Here is a 20301-nt window from a genome sequence, read left to right as displayed (position 1 = left end):
TTCGTGACAGTGACATAGCTGGTTAGCTAGCTATTGTTGTTGTTTAGCATAATTATATTTAAATTACATTTACTCTTTGTTAACCGTCTGCAGTGTTATTTATCTTGAATCTTGCTAGCATGACGTTAGCTGTCAGGCTAACAGCTGTTCCAAAGGGATCTATGAGCTGAGCGTCTCCTGCTGCCAAGTCGTATGAACAATCCATCGTATTTACTGTTTGTATTGTACAACATGTCCATTGTATAAGAAGGTGGTAATGATCTTTCCACGTGTTAGTCAAACCCTCAGGCCTTACCGGGGAAACGGAGTTATGGCTTGTGAAAAACTTTAGATTTTGGTTGCAATACATATGAAAATATAAATGACTGGTCTTCATTTTTTTCCTTCCTTCGGTGTGTCCATAATCAGGAATCAGGAATCAGGAAGCGACCGTCGGCTGTGCAAGTTGTCCATTATTTCCTGATAATGGACACCTTGTGGGGCATTATCCCTTACATTATGCATACTATACGTTATCCCGCTTATTAGACCACTCCGTGCTAAAGAAATCTATACTTTGACAATAAAATACTGATTTTAAAATGACTTTATTGAATTAAAAATGATTTTATTTCTTCCACTATCAGAACTGCATCCATAGCAACCGCCTGTTGTACCGCCTGTAGAATGCTGTAACTGACCAATCAGGATCGAGAGTTCAGCAACACCGTGTTGTAATATAAAACATTAGCTGCTCATTGGGTAAGACTCTAAAATTAGCTAAATGATCACTGCTTTCTTTGGCACATCCAGGACTCTGATTTTGTGGGGTTTAATGTTCATTGCAAACCCAGAGGGCCTTCACAAATTAAATGTTATTGTCAGCGAGAGCAGGCATTCCTCTTGTCTTTGCTTATTTTCTTGATTGGGGCCATAAGAAGTGTAAACACAGAAGAGATTAGACAAAGCCGGACTCTGTATTGTCATTCTGCAGCAGAAGCACATGTCCAGAGGTGGAGCTTCCGCCAGCCGCCAACCGCTCAACTGCGTGTCATCTCATGTTTAAGGCTCAGATCATCTGATTTCATGTGGCCTCTTCACATGCAGCCGTGAGAACATTATATCTGTTGTTCAGCGATGTAAATAGTCACATGTTTCTAGTTTTTTTTTTTTCGTTTTGCTAAGATACAGCATAAACTGGGCTTTGTGTGTTTTTCTGAAGTGTCTCGTCAGGAGAAACCATAAAGCCTCCACATGCTGGACACAGCTGGAGACACATTCACAGGCTGTAGCAGACAGACGCACACACACACACACTACAAAGCAGATGCAGCTGTGCTCTTAGATCAGTTATTTCTAATACATTAAAACCAATTAAATACACAGCTACCAGTACACAAATACAGAGTTAGGACAATACTGTTACATACACACTTCTGGAAAAGTGGATCCCTGTTTGTCTTCGTCATCCACGTCCAGCTGGATAAAGCCTGCTCTTTTCCTGTGAAACTGAATATGTAATGCTCTCTGAGGTAATTAAGCAAGAGCATCGCAGATGTCTGACGTAGTCTTTCATGAACAGTCGCTTGTTTGAGACGCACTTGAATCCAGGATGGACCTCCTCAAGGCCAGCTGGTTGTAGTTTATGGGGACAAAGCATCTGTGGAACTTTGACCCCTGAGACTTTTCCACCCAGCTTGACATGTTGGGAGAGGGAGGGGGGTGAAATGATCCAGCGGAGGGACCCAATTGGGATCAAATCTGCTGTGAGGATCTCAGAAGGGTGGGAAAGGTTACTCAGAACTTTGTTATTCTTCTTTCGAGTGAGTCAGCACAGTGTTTTTGCCTGTGGTAACTACTTATTGACTGAAACTGATCTATAATGAGCAGGTCACAGGTCTGATCCCCTAATATGTCCTCCGGTGCCACAGGGATCCTGGACTGAAGATTTAATTCACTTCAGAGGGAGACACTTCTCTGCTCGGAAATCATCCTGGTAAAATATGAAGTCACAGTATTAATGTTGGTGTGTATGAAGATCCTGCAGGGTTTCATAGTGACCGTTCGTGCAGCACATGCCATCGTCACAGGTTTAATCCAGTATGTCTGTCAGGACTGCGTATGATGATTTTTCCTTCTGTACCCACGTGTATTTTTTTGGCAGGAATGATGGGATTTCTAATAGAATTAATGCCCCACTCAAGAGTGTGTGTGTTCAAAGGCCTGAGGTGAGTCTGGAGGGTGGGGGTGAGCGGGTTGGCAGGGCAGCCAACAGGGTCCTGCGGTGCTGTCAGAGTCAGCAGGAGGTTTCCTGTTCGAGCACATCTACCTCGGCCTGGTCCAAAACCAGACTCACCGCCAGACTGGGGCAGGACAGATGCACAGAGACTCAGTTATTCGATATTCTGTTCATACAGGTCTCACCCTCACAGGCCTGAGACATGGGGAAAAAAAAAAAGAAAAAACACTGAACATGTTCTTTAGCTTGTATTGTCCACATCTGGCAGAGAAACTTGTGGAAGCCAACAAAGAAGAACATTCAGTTTAATATCCCAGCATTAAACGCACAGCTCCTACTGCTGGCTGTGGTTTCATTTTCTAGAGAAAGTGCTCCACCTACTGGCAGTGAAAAGGAAGCGTCGGAATACAAAGATGACAAAGTTGGACGTTTCCATATCAAAGTTTATTGCTGACATGCATGTAGAGATCTGATGAAGTAGAAAAATATGTTTTTTATACAAACGTGTTTTTCATCTGTACAATTACGCAGTTTTCTGTATCTAGATGCCCAAGTGCGACCGAGCAGCTTGCAACACATTATCCCATTGGGTTTAAACGACACCACGTTTCATATCCTACGACAAGTTTCCAGTTGAAACAGTCAGCAATATATCGGTTATATACTGAAGACTTTAGAAGCAGGGTGAAAAAAAAAAAAAAAAGGAAGTTTTGAAAAATTTTAACCACTAAAAAGTTTGTCCAATTAAGGGTTATAAGCATTTTGCCTTGTGGTTTCCTGTGGGAGTAAATCATCTTCAAATTCTCAATCAGTTGGCACACCTCGCAAGTTTAAAATCATGCAACAGTCACATGTTTTACACGGAGTTAAACCTCACACTATTTCCATGCTTTTCAGTCCACATTGTAGTCTACCAATACAACTCTGGAAAACAAACATTGAATGTGGTACAATCCACTAGCTAGAAAGTGAAACACTTTTTGATTGTGGGGGCGGGGGGGTTGGTGGCAGAAAATAACATCTACATCAAGGGTTTATTGAGAGCCTGTGGTTACTAATCTGTAGTTGGGCGACATGGAAGATGACTTAAGACACTTTCCACAGACGATCACTTAATGTCAGCATTCAGCGATGGCTACGGTGTTCACGAAACACCCTTTTCTGATGAACAACCTAGACTACTACAATACTGCTGTTTACCCATGGAGTTCACATTGAGGTGGGAGAAGGCCGACAGCTCTCTTTACATATTATTTTAGCCTCGGATGTGGCGGCCAACGTGGCCTGTGTAATGCACGTCTGTCGGCATGTGTTGAAACAGAGTTGGTATCTCACTGGGTGGAACTACATACAATATGACTGGTGCAGTCATGATGGTACATATTTACATACTGACCAGAGAGTGCAGTCTTGTGTGGGGATTTTTTTTGGGGGGGGGGGTTAATGATAAGAGGAAAAAAGAAAAACACTAAAAAAAAAAAAAAAAAATCAAGATAATGTACGAGTATAATTTTGTTTTCTGTAAAAAATAGAACGATGCAAAAGTCAGTCTCGTTATTAGTGTAGCTTAAGTTGACCACAGATCGTGGCAAAATGGCAAGAAAATTATTCAGGAAAACAAAACAAAAACAGGTGCTACTCTTTCGTCACACTTCTTAAAGCTGAGAGCAGATTTGAGGCCTGTTTCACTGGCATAAGTCGCGCCTCGTCTTAGAAGATATTTCCATTTAAAAAAAGGACACATTTAGACGGACGAGCATCGATGTCCGTGATACAAGCCCCAGTGGTTTGTGGGGTGGGGGGGTTGAGAGGGCTACACAAGTGAATAAATAAATCAACATGAAATAACAAGAAAAAAAAGAGGAAGCAAAGACATTTGAAAATATTCCCGAGCCTATGTTCATGCAATCAGATTGAATATAAATAGGAAGAAGTCTAGATAGCCTAAAGCAGGTACCAATATGCAAAGGCAGGTAGCAGTGTACAGATGCCTAACAGTCACTGGTTAGTAGCTTTGCCATGGTTTGAAGAAACCCTTTGTTAAAACAGAAGAATGCATCAATAGCCAAGAAGACCCAGCAACTAAACTTTAACCCTACGAGTCTGTATTTTCATCTCTCTATGAAATATTACAGTATCGATTACCGGCCACCAGCTCGCCCCTCTGCACCAGCAGCCGACGCGTTTCTTATCTTGAGAGAGCATTCATGGTAATCGGTAAAACATTCAGTCAAGCCCAACCCCAGCAAAGCCTACTCTGGTTTTCACAGTGTCTGCCACAGAGGCAGGCCAGATAACAGAACACAATGATTGGAGGATAGCTTCGAGGGTCTGTGGCTGTCGGAGGTTAACGGCTCCACAGCTCTGCAGACTCTCGTTTTGCCTGGCCCGAAACACGCACGCACACACACTCGTGGATACTGCAGACGCGTCGAAGCATAGAATGACAGTTCACATTCATACTGAAAAAAAAAAACAAAAAAACACACTTGTCCCATGATCTGTAAAGATAAACAGGGAAGTTGGAATACCTGGAAGCCATTTAATTCTGAATGAGGCTGTGGGTACCAGTTTCCTTGGCTAAGAGTACTTTTAAGACATGATTTTTGGCAATAGAAACATGACAGTGCCTGATCTTAACTATAATGGCACTGAGGAAGCGTTACCATCAATATGCCTTGGCAGGGAGGATCCAACAGTCTTTCCCATTCAGTTCTTGGCATTGTGACTTCCAGGTACCTCACACTAGCTGCCTAGATGCTAAAAATAGTAATAATTTCCACAGGGATGAGCAAAAGCAGGAGACAATGCTGCAAATATCAAAGGATGCATGTACACATACTTAGATATTCAGTATCTTCAATCCAAAAGATAGGGATAAAATGCTACTTATTAAGGTTAATATGATAAAAAGCTTATTCAGATTTTTCGAAACCACTGAAAAGGTTTCAAAGCATTATCACTCTGACAGAAAACACTAATGCTTTATGTCACTGGTGGCATCTAGACTCCATTGTTACAATCCCTTGTCTCAGAACAGTGAGCATGGTTTACCAACAGAGAAGAGAGACAGAGAGGTAGATTGATTTGAAGTCAGAGTTACAGACAGGAACTGTCTGGATCATGTTTGATACAGGAAAACAGCAGAGAGGAAGAGGAAGGAGTGAGGAGGAGGAGGGTGGAATGGAGGTATAGAGAAGTGACATCTGTGATCAGGTGATCTGACTTGAGGCAATACCATTAACCACTAGGAGGGGAGGGGGTTGCTACATGATTCTGGTCCTGTGTTGCTCAGGTGATCCAGAGTTGACAGGTAAAGTGTTACAGTAGGGAGATCTCAGAGGTGGTGGTGGTGGTGGAGGAGGAGGAATATGGGGTTAATCGTCTCTTCAGCACTCCAGACAGAGGCTTGTGTTAGCCCCATGAGTGACTGTGCCATCAGGTTGGTTGCACAGTGAGATCTGACTGTGGGTGACCTGAGGGCAAGGAACCTTTGGTCCAGATCTTCCCCCCCGAGCTTTCCATGTTTCACTGGAGGGTCCAGACATGAGGAGTGAAGTTCTAAATTGGCAGTTTGTTCTGGTGCCCTCCTCGCCTGCTCCACTCAGCTTGCCCAAAGCCCACCTACGCACGGGGCCGTCTGTGCCCTGGCTCGGGCTGGGCCTCCTGTATGAGGGTTCAGTTTTGGGGCTGTTCCGCCTCAGTCCTCCGCAGGTCTCTGTAATCCCTGGGGAGATCAGAGAGGCTGAGATGGGTGGTTGGGGACTACTTCCGGAGAAAACGTTGTGCCAGGATGGCAGCGTCGAGTGGGCTGACCGGCTGGGCATCGTGGCCCAGGCGCCTTACAGGTGGGATGCTGCCAAACTGGCGCTTGGTGAGAAAGCTCTTGGCCTCATGGATAGTGTTCTTCTCTTCAGCCAACAGCAGCTGCTGGCGCATGTAGTTCTCAAACTCATACTGTGAAGACTCTTCTATCACCTTGGCCTGAGGGAAGAAAATTATTCTGTTCAATGTGCTGCAGCATCTCAGCTGACTGAAATGCTCTCTTAGTGTATCTGAGAGGTAATGTAAGGTAATGCAAAACCACAGGAAAAGTGAATTGTATCAGCCTATTTCCATTGCTGCACAAAATGCAGCCAAGTTATTCTCCATTTATCCATCAGGCTCCGTAATCAGATCTGTGTTATGTTTCTCCAATAATTTACCTCTTGCAGATGTTCTGGGTGATTGACCTGATCGTCGATATCCGGCACCACCTGCAGAGGGCCACTCAACGATGAAACAGACTGCCTGTGATTAGGAAAACACAATAAGAAGGATGATGATTAACAGCAGCAAGCTTGTCAGTTTGAAATTACCCATGTGGAATCACAATCGAACAGCGGACAACTCATGTGCCAACAAAACCGGATAAATGGGATGTCAGCCAGTGGTGCTAGTAACAGAAGTTTAACACAGATTCATCTGTAATTCAGTTATTTCTAGGCTCTTACAAATAAATTGCAGTTTGATTAGCAACACATTTGGTGTATTTTCCCCAAACATCCAGCAGGGGGCGCAATTACCATGAGGCAATGATGACACTGAGAGACTCCAGCACCTCTCCTGCAGTAAGCCGCTGCTGAGGGTCCAACACCAGCAGCTTTCGGATCAGGCACACCGTGTTCTCAGACACACGGCCGTCCCTGCGAGGAGGTGCAGAGAGCAGGAAGGGATGGTTTTATTTTCAAAATGTGACTATGAGTCATAAGTCCACAAAGCCACTACTGAATTATTACACCATATCTTCAGGCCCAAAGAGAATATGAAAATGGGATTAATTCTCAGCTGTTCTGTGCAAAAAAAATAAAAAAAATCTTAATCCAGGATGAAGTATGCATGAATCTTGGGTAAAAACATACAATGATTCATTTTGTTTAAAATCTGGCAAAGTTGATGTCAGTATAACCACAGTCAAAGTTAATTTCAGTCTGTGTTGCAGAATTATTAAAGAATGAGTAGAAAATAAGCAGTCCATGCTATATTTTATATATGCTGTGACTGTTGCAGTTCAATTCTATTGCTTTAGATGAATGCCACATGGACAGGACAAGTACTCACTCTGGGATGGAGTACTCAGCAGCCTTGATTTTACGGAAGAGCTCTTGAGGTATGCTGTCATAAAAGGGGAACTGGCCATACAGCATGGTGAACAGGACCACGCCAAGAGCCCACATGTCACTGGGCTTACCACGGTACGGCCGACCTGGAGACAGGAGGGAGAGGGGATCAGTGTTTCAGATCAGCTAACGTGCTGTCTGAGATGGTGACAGCTAAGTGCTTTGCTATGCTCCAAAATCAGATAAGCCGTAGAGCTCGAGATCAGAACATTTGTTTAGCGCAATGACAGTTTTTTTTTTTTTTTTGCCATGTGTGACTCAGGGGTGATCAACCCTTTAACAGGTTCAATCCGTGTCAAGTCGCCAGGTCTAATGATTAATGAGATGAGCAAACACAAGCAATGACTCGACAGCCATTGTATTTCCAAGAAATTTCCAGCATGCCGCTGACTTTCAAAATGGAAGAGCTGTTTTTATAATTAACCCTGAGCCATTAAATCAGCCGTGGATCTGCCATGAATAAACTGGAGCTGCTGAGGGTGGAGCATCATGGCTGTGCATGACCATAGGCAGTGTTGTTACCGTCAGGCAGGCGGCAGCAACAGCAGCAGGCAATTATGTTAAAGCTTGTGACACACACGCACACACACACACACACGTGGGGGATGGGGATGGGGGGTTGATGGGAGTAGTTTCCCTCCAGTGAGTCATCAGTGTGTGAGTCACTGGAGCTCTCTTTAATTGTGTGCCTGTCACGTTATGTTGATCTACACGCCCGGGTTTTATCTACAGTTTGAGTGGTTGGAGGTGAACGATTCTTTTTAATGTTGTAAACTGTCCAGGACGATGTTCTGGAGATCACTGTTTAAATGGAAGTGGGGTTTACCGTGGGGGCACATGCTCAAACATCAGCCTGTTGGGTGTGTGGCCCTCAGGTCTGCACATTGGGCATTGTGAAGCTAAACAATAAAAATGGATTTCTGCTTCTTTTTCTATTTTCCAGACAAAGAAAATGTTTCGCACAAAGAGGAAAGCAGCTTCCTCTGCAAACACATACCATGACAAAATGCAACATCAGTGCGATTACACAAAGACAGAAAAAAAGCTATTCCTAGCTGTTACCAATCTGAGATTGCAACATAAGCTCTTTCTTGTTGCCTAATAATCGGAAAATCAAACACAAGACTGACTGCTTAATGTTATGCAATGCAAGGATCAGGAATTCAAGGATCCCATCTGGACCTGAAAGAACAAGGGTCACTCTTCTAACCAGAACTCTGTGGTCTGGCTTTTTTTTTTTATGTTAGACAATTGTGCTCCATTTGCAGGTTATAGACTGAACAACCCTATTTCAAGAGGACAGTGAGGAGCTTTTCCAACCTGTGCATGAGGTCTTTCTCTACAAAAGAAACTGCGACTGTTGGATTCTTGGATTTGAAAGTGACAAAAACTGGGCGATGCCGACCCCCATGACGTTAGCCAAAGAAAGTACAGAAAATATCCTTCTGTCTGAAAAGCCCGTTGTTTGGTGTACACATTGTCCTTTGAAAAAGAAGACGCATGCAACATATTTGCTGCTCACTCACCACTTAATACATCGGGGCTGATGTAGGCCGGACTTCCTCTCTGGTCTTTCAGCAGGTCGTCCTCGCTCACCAGGTGCTTTCCCAGGCAGAAGTTGGTGATGGTGATTCTGTGAGTCCTGTAAGCACACAAACATAGCTAATAAATACCTTTTACACTTCGGATTTTGAATCAAATTATGACCCAAGTTATCCACCTGCTAATTAGCATCCTCCCTCAGCATTCTCCACTTTAAACTTACTGAAGCCACAGCAAATACTCAGTAGTAAACTAGTGGCAACACAGTCTCTCATTAAAACAAATGCAAGTTTAAAATTTAAAAAGCTGCACTCTCACAGCTCAAAGCATGAAGTAAATGTGGGCTGACAGAGACAGGGAGAACTTGCTAGCATGCCTTGTTGTTTTAATAATCTCACGGTTCACTGGGCCTTAAAAATACATCAGTATCTGAAGACTGCCAGATGCAAAACAGAGTATGAACACCCAGTCTCATTAGAAGAGAGTCTCCCATCTCCTCTCGTTGTGCTTGCATGCGTTTTCTTAGTCTCAAAGAATTCAACACAAGATTCTTCATCTCACATTCTTACAAGGATCATAAACTGTCTGGAGGTCTCCCTCTCCGCACAGTGTTTCCACAATTTCATCAGAAACGTCTTTGATTTAGTTGATCCTTTGTACGTTATCATATGCACCATTCCTCTGTAGCAGCTCATGCAGTCAATATTGTTAAGCATGCATATTTGACTCCAGGGGGGAGAAAAAACGTGATTTACAAATTTATAACAGAAAATCTAAGGGCTATGTTTTGAACATTAAATCCATACCAATTAATAAACTCTATGTAAGACAACCTTGTGGTTGATGCAAAAGTAATTGCAACTTGTTATCAAGAAGATGTCTTACATATTCCATATATGTTCATATTATGACATCTGCAAGTGCAGACATGATTACAATGCGAACAATCGTTATTTTATATAGACTTCTCATGCAGCCTGACATTCAAGGGGCAGAGCTCTTCCAACTGTCCATTACGGTCAACCACAGATGACCGTTTTTATCATGAACTCTAGAGCACCCTGCATTAGGGGCTTATTGTAGATAATTCTCTCTTTAATATGACGTTTTCCCTTGAATGCACTTCAACTTCTTATCTCTTCCCGGTGGTCTTGTTTTTGGCCCTCCCTGTTCAGCTTCATGCAAACTTTAATGCTCTACATAAAGTAAGTTTATCATCATCGACATCACTGTTGTGTATGTAGCCGGTGGCTACAACAAGCCCGAGACATTTTGAGAACAAGACCACTGCAGACACACTGGCGCTTCATAGTCTGAGGAGACCCACTGCTGTTACCAGCAATGTTTGATTAATTTGGTTTCTGTGGAAACAATGTGGCACTGTACGATTTTTCTCTGAGTCATCAAGGTAAATTTAGTTTGCTTGTGGTGGAGTGAAACCTAACAATATTAAAGCTGAGGGACTATGGACTGTTCTATATCTCTCTGTGTTCTTTTAGCAGAGAGAGAGAGAGAGAGAAAATAAAAAAGCCGCACTTTGACAAACATATGAGTCAACCTGTGGCTGGGGATAATTGTCTCGATGACTAAGCATGCATGGTGATGGGCTGGCAAACGAATATATAAAGCTCACGAACATTTAAAATATGTACACAAACGGCAACTTCAAAGTACACCTACACAATCACTCCCCTGGTGAACATGCACGCGCAAAATGCATTGTGAGGCATATAAGCACACACAAAAGCAGCCACCGACTACAGCCTGGGTCCTCTCTGGATCACGCTCCTCACCCACATCCGCTTTCTAAAAAGCCTGAGGTCAACAGCTTCCCCTTTTCTCTCTCACTTTCACACCCTGCTCCATCACACACACACACCAATTACAGCGTCTGGAGCCAATTCCTGTCAAACACTTAGTTTTTAACCAAATGCTCCAAAAATCTCCGTTCTCCACGAGAACATTCAGTTCACATAATTTGCAGCTACTTATGTGATCCAACCCTTCAACAGTTTCTGTGATCCACGTCTCTATAACCATACCATAGCCTTGTGATCTGCACAAGGATGGACCAGCGGAACAGAGTGCAACGCTTCAAGGACCCTCGACATGAAAGCTTCCTTTATGGAGGCGTCTGTTCTTTTGTCTGTGTGCATCACGACACAGGCTTCTATTCTTGCACCGGAGATTGGGTAAATGAAATTGCATGTTTGCCTCATGAGGCAAGGGTCCCTGAGGACTGAAAGAGAGACCACAGCATCTCTGCTTCCTGGTCATGTGACCCAGAGTAAGTCCGGAAACCAGAAACCCAAACAGCCCCCGTGACTTCTCCTCCCTGCCCGCAACATTTTGCTGAAATTACACCAGCTGACGAGAAAGGAGGTTAAATGTAGGGCAACTTCTACAGTTAACATCAGATTTCGTTTCTCAGTTAGGTACCAATGATTTGGTTACTACTATATTAGGGTCCAGGTTTTATAGCAGCAAATGTTTATGTTCATTTCTGATGTTGGCATTTTTGAATTATAGTTACTGATTGTCTTATATCGTGGCATGTTCCAAAATCAGAAATGTCATATAAAAATGTTCACGGATAATTCCAATATGAATTATTTTTTGCCATTTGGCCAGATACTCCCCAAACTTTGAATTCAATCAGGAAGGGCAACTCATCCCTGAGACAATACAGCAAATGTGGTGATGTAAACTAACAGGAGCTGTCTGGAAGAAATAAAAACAAGACAAAAATAGAAAAAAAACACCTTGCTGTGGTGCGTCTGTGAATGTCCCCTTAGAAATCCAACAAAAACTTAGGGAGTCAAAAGAGCTCTGACATGCATCGTCAACGACTCTGCAGATTGATTTATGACATCCTGCTTTCATAACAGCTGGCTCTGCGAGAGGAAATCACATCATTCTTGCATAAACTGCTGAGCTTGTTGATGGCATTGATGCATTTCCCGGAGTGACGACAAGCAGCAGCGGAGGAGAGGGGGATTTTGGGATCGATCTGCATCTAAATTGACCATCTCCTTCCTCTACTGAGTGTACATTCATGCACAACCAGGGTGGAGTGACAGAGGAAACATGCAGGCAAGCAAAGTATGATTCATAAAGAAAAAAGGTATATGACAAGAGGGGATAAAACAGCAAGACAATGAAAGCAGGAAAGGGATTAGGGTGTAAAAGATAATAGAGAAAAAGCAGAGTAGAGGGTAAATAAATGATGACTACGTGTGTGCACGAGTATGAATGTGTGTGCGTCTGACGTGCATTGCGGTGAGTCAGCTCTGAGCTATGGGGCCTTTGGCAGGCCTCTCCTTTGTCTCCAGCTGGGACAGAGTGTTCTGCTCGTCTGCTCCTCGCCCCGCCACCCTCCTCCCCTGGCCAAAACACTCTCCTGTTTCATCACCACCGCTGCTGCTGCTGCGGCTGGTGTTAGGGTGGGCTATGATGCCCAAGATGCAAAGTGTATTTGGTAAAAAGACAAGCCAGGAACATGCCAACTCCATGCACATACTCAGACATGCAGATCATGCATGAGAAAAGACAGAGTAGATTGTGAGACAGCTCAATGACCACACTCACTCGTGCGTGATGCAAGCATAGATGTAAAGGTGTGTGTAAGCAAGCGTAGGAACAGAGTGTGTGTGCTGGTGTTAGTCATGTCCTTCCAAATGTGACGATTGGCTTTGTGGGATGCTTATCAGAGTCTCCAAGAATGGGCGTGCAGACCTGTACTGTTCAGAGGCAAACTTCTGTGGGTCCATTGCAAAAATCTGGCTGAATCATCTTAACTTGGACAAATTCATATTAAAAAAAAATTTTTAAAAACCACGTAGCAGCTGAAATAGCATGATTCAAAGTGTGAGAGTGTGGCTTTTATCCTTTGAATAAACACACCATCTCTGTCGTGCACTGCGTGCATATGGGGTTTGGAGAGCGCTTTAGAGATGAGTATTTTCCATTCTGCAGGGCCTATCTGAACTGCAGCACTCTGTGACCTGAGGTGCACCCACCAGGGTCCTTATGTGCTATATAAAATTGCTCACGCCCCACCCACTGAGAACAAAGCAGAGGCATTTTCTTTGCTCTGTACTGCACCAGAGTCGAGTTCAGCCTCAGTTTCCAAAAATCCAACCATGGGGAATGAATCATCAGCATTTAGTCAACACACAGACTCAGAGGCAGGCACGAGAGAGCAAGGCCTTTGGTTCCTACACCTGATCTCCCCCTTAGTCTGAGAATGTGACCCCTGCTTGGGTTTAAAGCCAAAATGCACACTGGATACAGGCGGCTGGGGCCGGCTGAGGCCTCTCGCACACAAGAGCCCAGACAGAATGACTTACTGGCAGGCTAAAATGCCTGAACCAGTATAATGGCAGAAATTATTGGCCAGTTGCCTGATTGACAAGGCTGAATGAGTTTCATCTTACCGTTTGTTCAGCACCATGTTTCCCAGCTTGAGGTCTCTGTGCACAATGTTTTTCTGCAAGGAGGAAAGAAAGACAGGAAAAATGTTTGGTCAAAATCTGCTTCATGACTCATTGGCATCAAAACAATCAGTTTGTTTTGGAGAGTGGCACATGAACATGGGAGATGAGTATTCAAATGGGATGTGCAAATAACTAGCTAATCGTAACAATGCAATTTTTGCTATAGTTGACAAAAATGTTGTAGTATTGAAACTAATTTTTCATATTTTCCTTAAATGCACACAGTCGGGTAGTATGATGGATAAAATTCCACCCACCTTATGAAGGGCTTCCACCACACGCACCACATCGTAGAAGATGACGATGGCCTCGCGCTCGCTCAGTCGCTTCTCCTTTATGACGTAATGCTGGAGGTTTATTAGATCTGCCGTCTTGTCGCTAAAGTCATGAGCACACAGGCAGTCCAGCACGAGGCAGATCCGCTTCTTCATCTTGCGGACTTTGTTGGCCTCCATGTCCTCCACTATTTCGTAGGCTCGATCCTGGGGGGGGGGGGGATAACAAAGACGTGTGAGCAGCTTATCTTCAGGAAGGTGCTTATTTTGTAAGAGCAGAGTTGTTGATGTATTTTAGAGGCACTTTCCAACAGGGTCCCATCAATGTAAGGTGAGGCATTCCTGAATGCATCAAATCTGAATGGATTGCTGTACGATATCAGCTGATCAAGCCGATTCATTTAACTTAGAATGGCAAAGATTCAAGCAGGGTAGAGGCCATCAATCAGCCAGCCTGCATGTAGCTGATGTGAATAAGACACATCTACCCCTCCACAAGGGGTGGTGGAGGACGAATAACAAAGGTCATTCCTCTTCTTCCAACTCCAGTCTTAGCGGAGTCACCACTTCTTATCGATTTCTGTATCAGGTTGTCCGTTTTTTTTTTTTTTTTTTTTAGATGCAGTCAGCACCTCTGAAAGCGTACATTATTAACTGGTTCTCTCACAGTGGAGATGCACTATAATAATCCAATCAATATTGTGGGCCTAAATGAATCAGAGTGCACGGCTCAATGCTGCTATTCTGAGAACACCGGCAGAGTGGAAAAGAGAGGATGTGAAAGAGAGACATAGGAGAAAAACACACACAGAGACAGTGAGAGAGAGAAGATGGAACAATAACAAAGTTAAAGTAAGGGGTGGGGGTGGGGTGGGGGCTCATTGTGAATGGATTGGGCTGTGAATAGAGAATGACTGCGGATGAATATGGCTTTTAATGGTACTCCCACTTCTCTATTGAAACAACCCTGATAAGGAAAACGCAAGCGGCTGGCTGGGCTAACGACAAGCTTAGCTCTCCCATTACTGAGCTGATCTGAGCATGCTGTTACTTGTACTTACATGGTCACGCCATATTCCGAGCTGAATAGAGAGTGACACAAACTTCTCCATGGTAATGTTGGAGCATTTATCGTGTTCAATTACACAAAACACCCACCCACACAGAGCTGAGTAATACACCATAAACTAGAAAAGGGTTCTTATTTTTTTTTGCACAGAATTATAACTTTTGCCAAATGTGTGCATGTGTGTCTTCACAGTCTACCTGGAACAGGCCATGGTGGTGGACCACCCCATCCTGGTTGTGCAGCAGCGAGAGGAGGGAGTACTCTGTGTGCAGCAGCATCTTCCCCTGCCTCTCCTCTTGAGTCTCCCCTACAGAGTCCACTCGCTCCTCCAGCGTCAGGATCTGCCGTAACCACACGAGAACAGAGCAAACATTAGAGGTCATAAGACAAGAGCTAATAAAAGGATCAGACTGTGGAAAGAGAGCTTTAACCATTGAGTATGAAGCTAATCTCCAGGCCTGACACTAAACCTTTTAAATGGCTGAAGACATGCCTTTGTTACATCTGCTTCAGCATTTAACTAAATGTTACAATCTGTGCTGTGGAGATGGTATATCCTGTAAAACGGGGGCCCATACAGCATACTAATGTGAAGTAAACAAGCTGTGCAGCAGACACTGAGGCGCAGTAGTCATGGGTATGAGGGGAGGGTCATGCACCGACTCACTACATGGTCGTGGGGGCGAAAAGTCGACATTCCAGGTGGGGCGCTACCTTCCTCCTTTCCTTCCCCCCTTCTATAGCCCTCTCCCTTGTGTAACAGACATTGGATAGCCCCAATAAACAGATTGCCCGGCTGAGGTTTTGTTGTTAGCTCCAGACTGAAACGGGGGCAATAAAATGAACACCAACAAAGGAAGGTCAAAGGTTGAGATGCCTACTGGGATATCATAGCATTGTTTAGAATGATACGCTCAACTTTGTATTGACCCGTGCGCTTAACTTATTGCATTTGTGAGAGGAAAAAAAAAAAACCCACAAAAAAAAAAAAAATTGCCAACCTTACTTACTTTGAGCTGATAGAAGTCATCGGTGCCGTCCTTTCTGGCCAGACACTGCACTATGCTGGGTACTGGTGAGTTGCCCAGGCGAGGCCCTGCAAGGTTAAGAAAAGGAACAGCTGCATGACCAAAAGGCAGGCTGCATGTTGGAGTGTGTGCTCTCGCTGCAACTCATTAAAAGCTGCATGAGCACGTACCCATTAACACCTCTAGTGTAATGTTTTCTTTGGCACTCTGCATTGCAAATAGTGGAGGAGTTGTTTAGTAGAAAACATACAAGTTTGAGAGTATGGGAGAGAAATACACTTTCCAGAGGAAGGAAATAACCTCGCGCCAACACAGGCTCAGACCTTTCTGGCCGATGTCATGGGGATAAGCGAAATTCTTCACATTCTTGTCTCAGGCGTGCATATGCACAGAGACACCCCACAACATTCATACACAAACACACATACCTTTCCTGATTTCATACACATTATACATGTTCACAAAAAAAGAAAAAATGCACACTAGAGGCAATCTCAGCCACACAGACATTTCTGACAACCATTTCCATATGCTTGGGGCTTGTGCAAACACTAGTAGCTTCCTCACCAAGGATGAACGGTCCGGCTCTCTTGGCATTATTGCCGGATATCCCAGGACATTGCAGCTTGCTGGCCCTGCCTGATGTCTCTCCAGCCCCCCTCTCCGACGAGCGCCGCTTGGACATACTGGAGCTCTACAGGGAAATGTATCAGATTAGTACATGGCATAAAGAGTCAAGTTAAAGGGTAAATGCGTATATGTGACCAAAGAGACAAAAACCTTTGGGGGAAAAATAGCTTCAGTATTCTGTAACCAAACAATGGTTTTATATACAAGTAGTAGCAGCAGTCCTGCAGGCTGGTCTAGAGTACACTGATTAGTGATGAGAGTGAAAAGAGGTAAACTCCAGGGCAGCTCCTCCCAGCCTATTTTAAATATCCCTCCCACACATTTACCAACACCTCAGTGTGAATGTGAGGCCATTACAGCTCCATTCAGAATGATGGCTGCTGGCGTCAAGGGTAACACCTCAGATTCAATCTCCCCAACAGGCGATCCCAATGTGCCACGATGTGCAATTTAAATGGCAAATGCTCTCATGTAAATTAATTGCACTAGCAGAGAATTCTTTAGACGGACGAGGTTTTTATTTGTGCCTCAGCACTGAGCCACATATCCATGTTAAGCTTTTCCTGCTGCAGTGGACATGGGTTTAGAAAAATCCTTCCTCTTTTAATCTGAGAGTTTTATCTCAAAATCTGTAGAGCCGGCTTATCTGCGCAGACCATCCTCAGAGAGGACATGCATGTTTGAACATGGCTGAAACAAAACAAAAAAAGCCAAACCCATACACTATAAGGAACAAGATTTGCATGTCAGAAGAACCAGTGACACAGTGTGACACATCGTCATTACACAAACTACTTGAACTGCCAGAGAGCAAGAGGTATGCTTTGTTTACTGATACCGAGTTCCAATGTGATGAAACCCCATCTGTTTCCTGTAACAGGGAAGTAGTGCCTTGAACCGAGAGGAATGATTCACCCTGCTGTCGTCCCGACTTTCCATTGGACAGAGATGCTTAAATGTCTAGGTGATGACACTAACAAGAGCGTGAAACGTGCCCCCAAGCCCCTGACATGCGCACCATATCAACTGGGGAAGAAAAAAAAAAAAAAACATCTCACAGAATTTAGACTCACAAGAGAGGCAACGCAAAGCAGAGGCATGCATATTTTGGCTAACAACACAAGAGAGGTGATTCAGACTAATAAAATCCAAAGTGCCTCAAATGAAGTAGACACTCAATGAGAGCTGACAAACACCAAGAAAAAGAATTTGTAACCAGTATTGCAAGAGGAACGAACAAGAGAAAATTTATAATTTTAATGAATTAGGCCATCTTCCTTTTTCAAAACTAATCGTGCACCACTCGCCAGTTGGTGTTTTTGGGCAGAGAGGAGGCAGGACAGTTGGCAGTCAGTATGGGCTGGTATGAATTCTCACTTCCATGAGGCTTTTTGTGATCCCAGACAGCAGACAGTGTCATCATCATGTCTCTCGCCCATCTGTCTCCATCTCCACTAGTCATCACCCACTGAGTCTGATGAGCTGAGGTTTTCTGACAGCATTTATGGCACAAGCCAGAGTGACACCAAGTCACGCTGCCAATAGTAAGAGAGCATCTTACTCTAGAGCACGCAAGGCAAAGCAATGGATAATCTAGCGGCCAAAGCGGTTGGCAGAATTGATGATGTGCATACTGCTTCCAGTGCAGCCAGATAAATACATTTTAAACTGTTGGCTGAGTGCTAGAGAGGCTGATAGATTGAGTAAAATAAGCAGACAGAGCCAAAATGAACAGGCATTTCATTTGTGGCTAATTCCCACATTTCTAACAAGGTTATATGTGATTATTTCTCTACAGCTACATAATCAGAAGAAAAACATTACCATGTACCTTGGACTTGTAACACTAAACTGACTCATGGACATAAACCGCTACACAACACACAGCAAATGTACCCAAGGCTATTCATCTACCTACTAAACACCAGCTGTAGTGCTGTCGAGCCAACCCCTGACACATCTAAAAAGCAAAGGTCAATGCAACCAACTAATGCACAGTGACCTAAATGACATCAGTGCGATGACAGCACACAGCTATCCTTTTCTGACACTGCTGTGCCTCTCTGCACAGCCAGTGATCTGGCAAGCAAGACTGCCTCTGCCTCTGACTGTACCAGAGGGAGGACAAGAACAGATACAGCCTCTGAATCATATCACACAAAAGGAGGAGAGACACGCTGCCGGTGCCCACGAGAAATGTGGGCTCCTTAAATAGTATCAGAACAAAACAACCGCGTAGGTGTCTCAAGATCCACCCACCCAGACTCCATGCCACTTGTCTGGCTCTGCTGGAACAGCCTGATTGCAAAATCCAGGTAGTATCAGGATGCTTAAAGACACTTGAGCAGGTAGTAAACATGCAAGTAGACAACACGTCGTAAAGCAAGTGACATAATACGATGTAAATCGATGGATCCACGTTTGGCTCGAGCACAAAACTCTGGAGAAAGGAGGTAAAGCAGCACGAAGGTCACACGGGCTTCAATCTTGCAGCTTGAATGAAATGTCAATCAATCAATCACAGCTCATGCACACATCTACTGCCATCGAGTGTACCTCCTGATGCAGTTGTTGACTGCATTATTGCTAAAGCACCATCCACAAGAGATCAGTGTGCACAAGGTCACAGAATAACTCACCAGACGAAAATAATTACAAATGCACACAGACTGTCACACATTGTTTGGTGCCATTTTGCGACCACAAGGTCTGGACACCGCTCAGTTCTGGCAACGATCAGTGTAAACGAGACGAGCCGTGGAGTAAAACGCTGACGTGATGCCTTACAACTCGTGCAAAACCACTCAACAGACAGCTAATAACTCCAGTAGTCAGGCGCTTGTGTGTTGTTACCCACAACAATTACGATTGGACCACCTTGAGACGTTTAAAAAGCAGACACACACACACACACACACACACACACACACACACACACACCCGCATTACAGGTCTGACCGAGGCGGTTTGTTAAATAAACACGAAACGTACACATTATTTTACGGTGGAGGTTTAGGCAACGTTGGGGTAGCATTAAACTAAGCTTGGGTGCACGTAATATAAACTTAGTAGCACTACAAAGCTGACTGAATTCCTCGGCTAAAGACGCTACCACAGCTTCAGGCACACCGGCCACACAAAGGGGCACGCAACACAACAAGGAGTTGGGCTTTCGGTGCAAACTACACGGAGCAGCAGCTAGCTAGGTTTCGACTAATTTAGCACCAATTCTCATACGCTAAACAGTTTTCTGTACGAGTGCTAGCGAGCGACGTTAGCTAAATGCCAAGCCGGAGGCTAGAGAGCAGCCGGGAGGCCATTTAAACAAAGTAGGTAACATTACAGCTGGCTAGCCTTGCCACAGAGCTAGATAGCACTGTAGTCGCCACCTCGCTTACCTCGAGCCAAAACCGCCGGGTAAAGTCTGCGTTGTCTGCTTACAACATGGACATTTCTTGGGTAAACGCTGCGGTGGATACGCGGAGCTCCTCGCTTAAACAGGAGAGACCACAGAGGGTAGGTTTCGGCTTGTTTAGCCTCTGTTACCGAAATGAGCAATTAAGGAAAAGCCTCCGCTCTTCGCTGATCGCATCTTTCCACAGCGACAGCGCCACCTGACAACGGAAATGACGCACACACTTATCTGATTGACAGCCGCGATCGACCAATGGCAGCGCCCGTCTGTTTTTTTTTTTTTCCTGGCAAATGGTTGCGCACTGATGATGAAATTCTTTGCATAATAAAAGTTGCTAAATGAAACACATTACGTCATAGTTGTCTGATACAATTACAATCATAAAACGCCACCGATTGCAAATACTAGTGTGGACATACAATATTATAGTTAATTCACTGTGTCATATAAGTAAATGCTCAGCGCACAT

At 44.2% G+C, this 20301-nt stretch overlaps 1 protein-coding gene across 2 annotated transcripts; it reads right to left on the bottom strand.

The window, feature by feature from the left end:
- Positions 1-2640: 2640 nt before the first annotated feature.
- stk40 (serine/threonine kinase 40) lies at positions 2641-20009 on the bottom strand. Of its 2 annotated transcripts, none has more exons than XM_070835556.1 (11): positions 19816-20009; positions 16355-16481; positions 15770-15855; positions 14957-15100; positions 13673-13897; positions 13356-13408; positions 8904-9019; positions 7319-7463; positions 6784-6903; positions 6424-6508; positions 2641-6202 (listed from the first exon to the last, which is right to left on the bottom strand). In XM_070835556.1, exons 2-11 carry the CDS (start codon positions 16470-16472, stop codon positions 5984-5986), a joined length of 1311 nt encoding a protein of 436 aa, XP_070691657.1. In that variant the 5' UTR covers positions 16473-16481; positions 19816-20009; the 3' UTR covers positions 2641-5983. The 2 variants fall into 2 exon arrangements, with proteins under 2 accessions (XP_070691657.1, XP_070691658.1); XM_070835557.1 differs by lacking the exon at positions 19816-20009 and adding an exon at positions 19119-19205.
- Between the last annotated feature and the right edge of the window lie 292 nt (positions 20010-20301).

The sequence above is a fragment of the Pempheris klunzingeri genome, chromosome 8, assembly GCF_042242105.1.
Source record: "Pempheris klunzingeri isolate RE-2024b chromosome 8, fPemKlu1.hap1, whole genome shotgun sequence".
In the NCBI taxonomy this organism is placed as follows: Eukaryota; Metazoa; Chordata; class Actinopteri; order Acropomatiformes; family Pempheridae; genus Pempheris; species Pempheris klunzingeri.
This window is presented reverse-complemented; position numbering and strand designations above follow the sequence as displayed.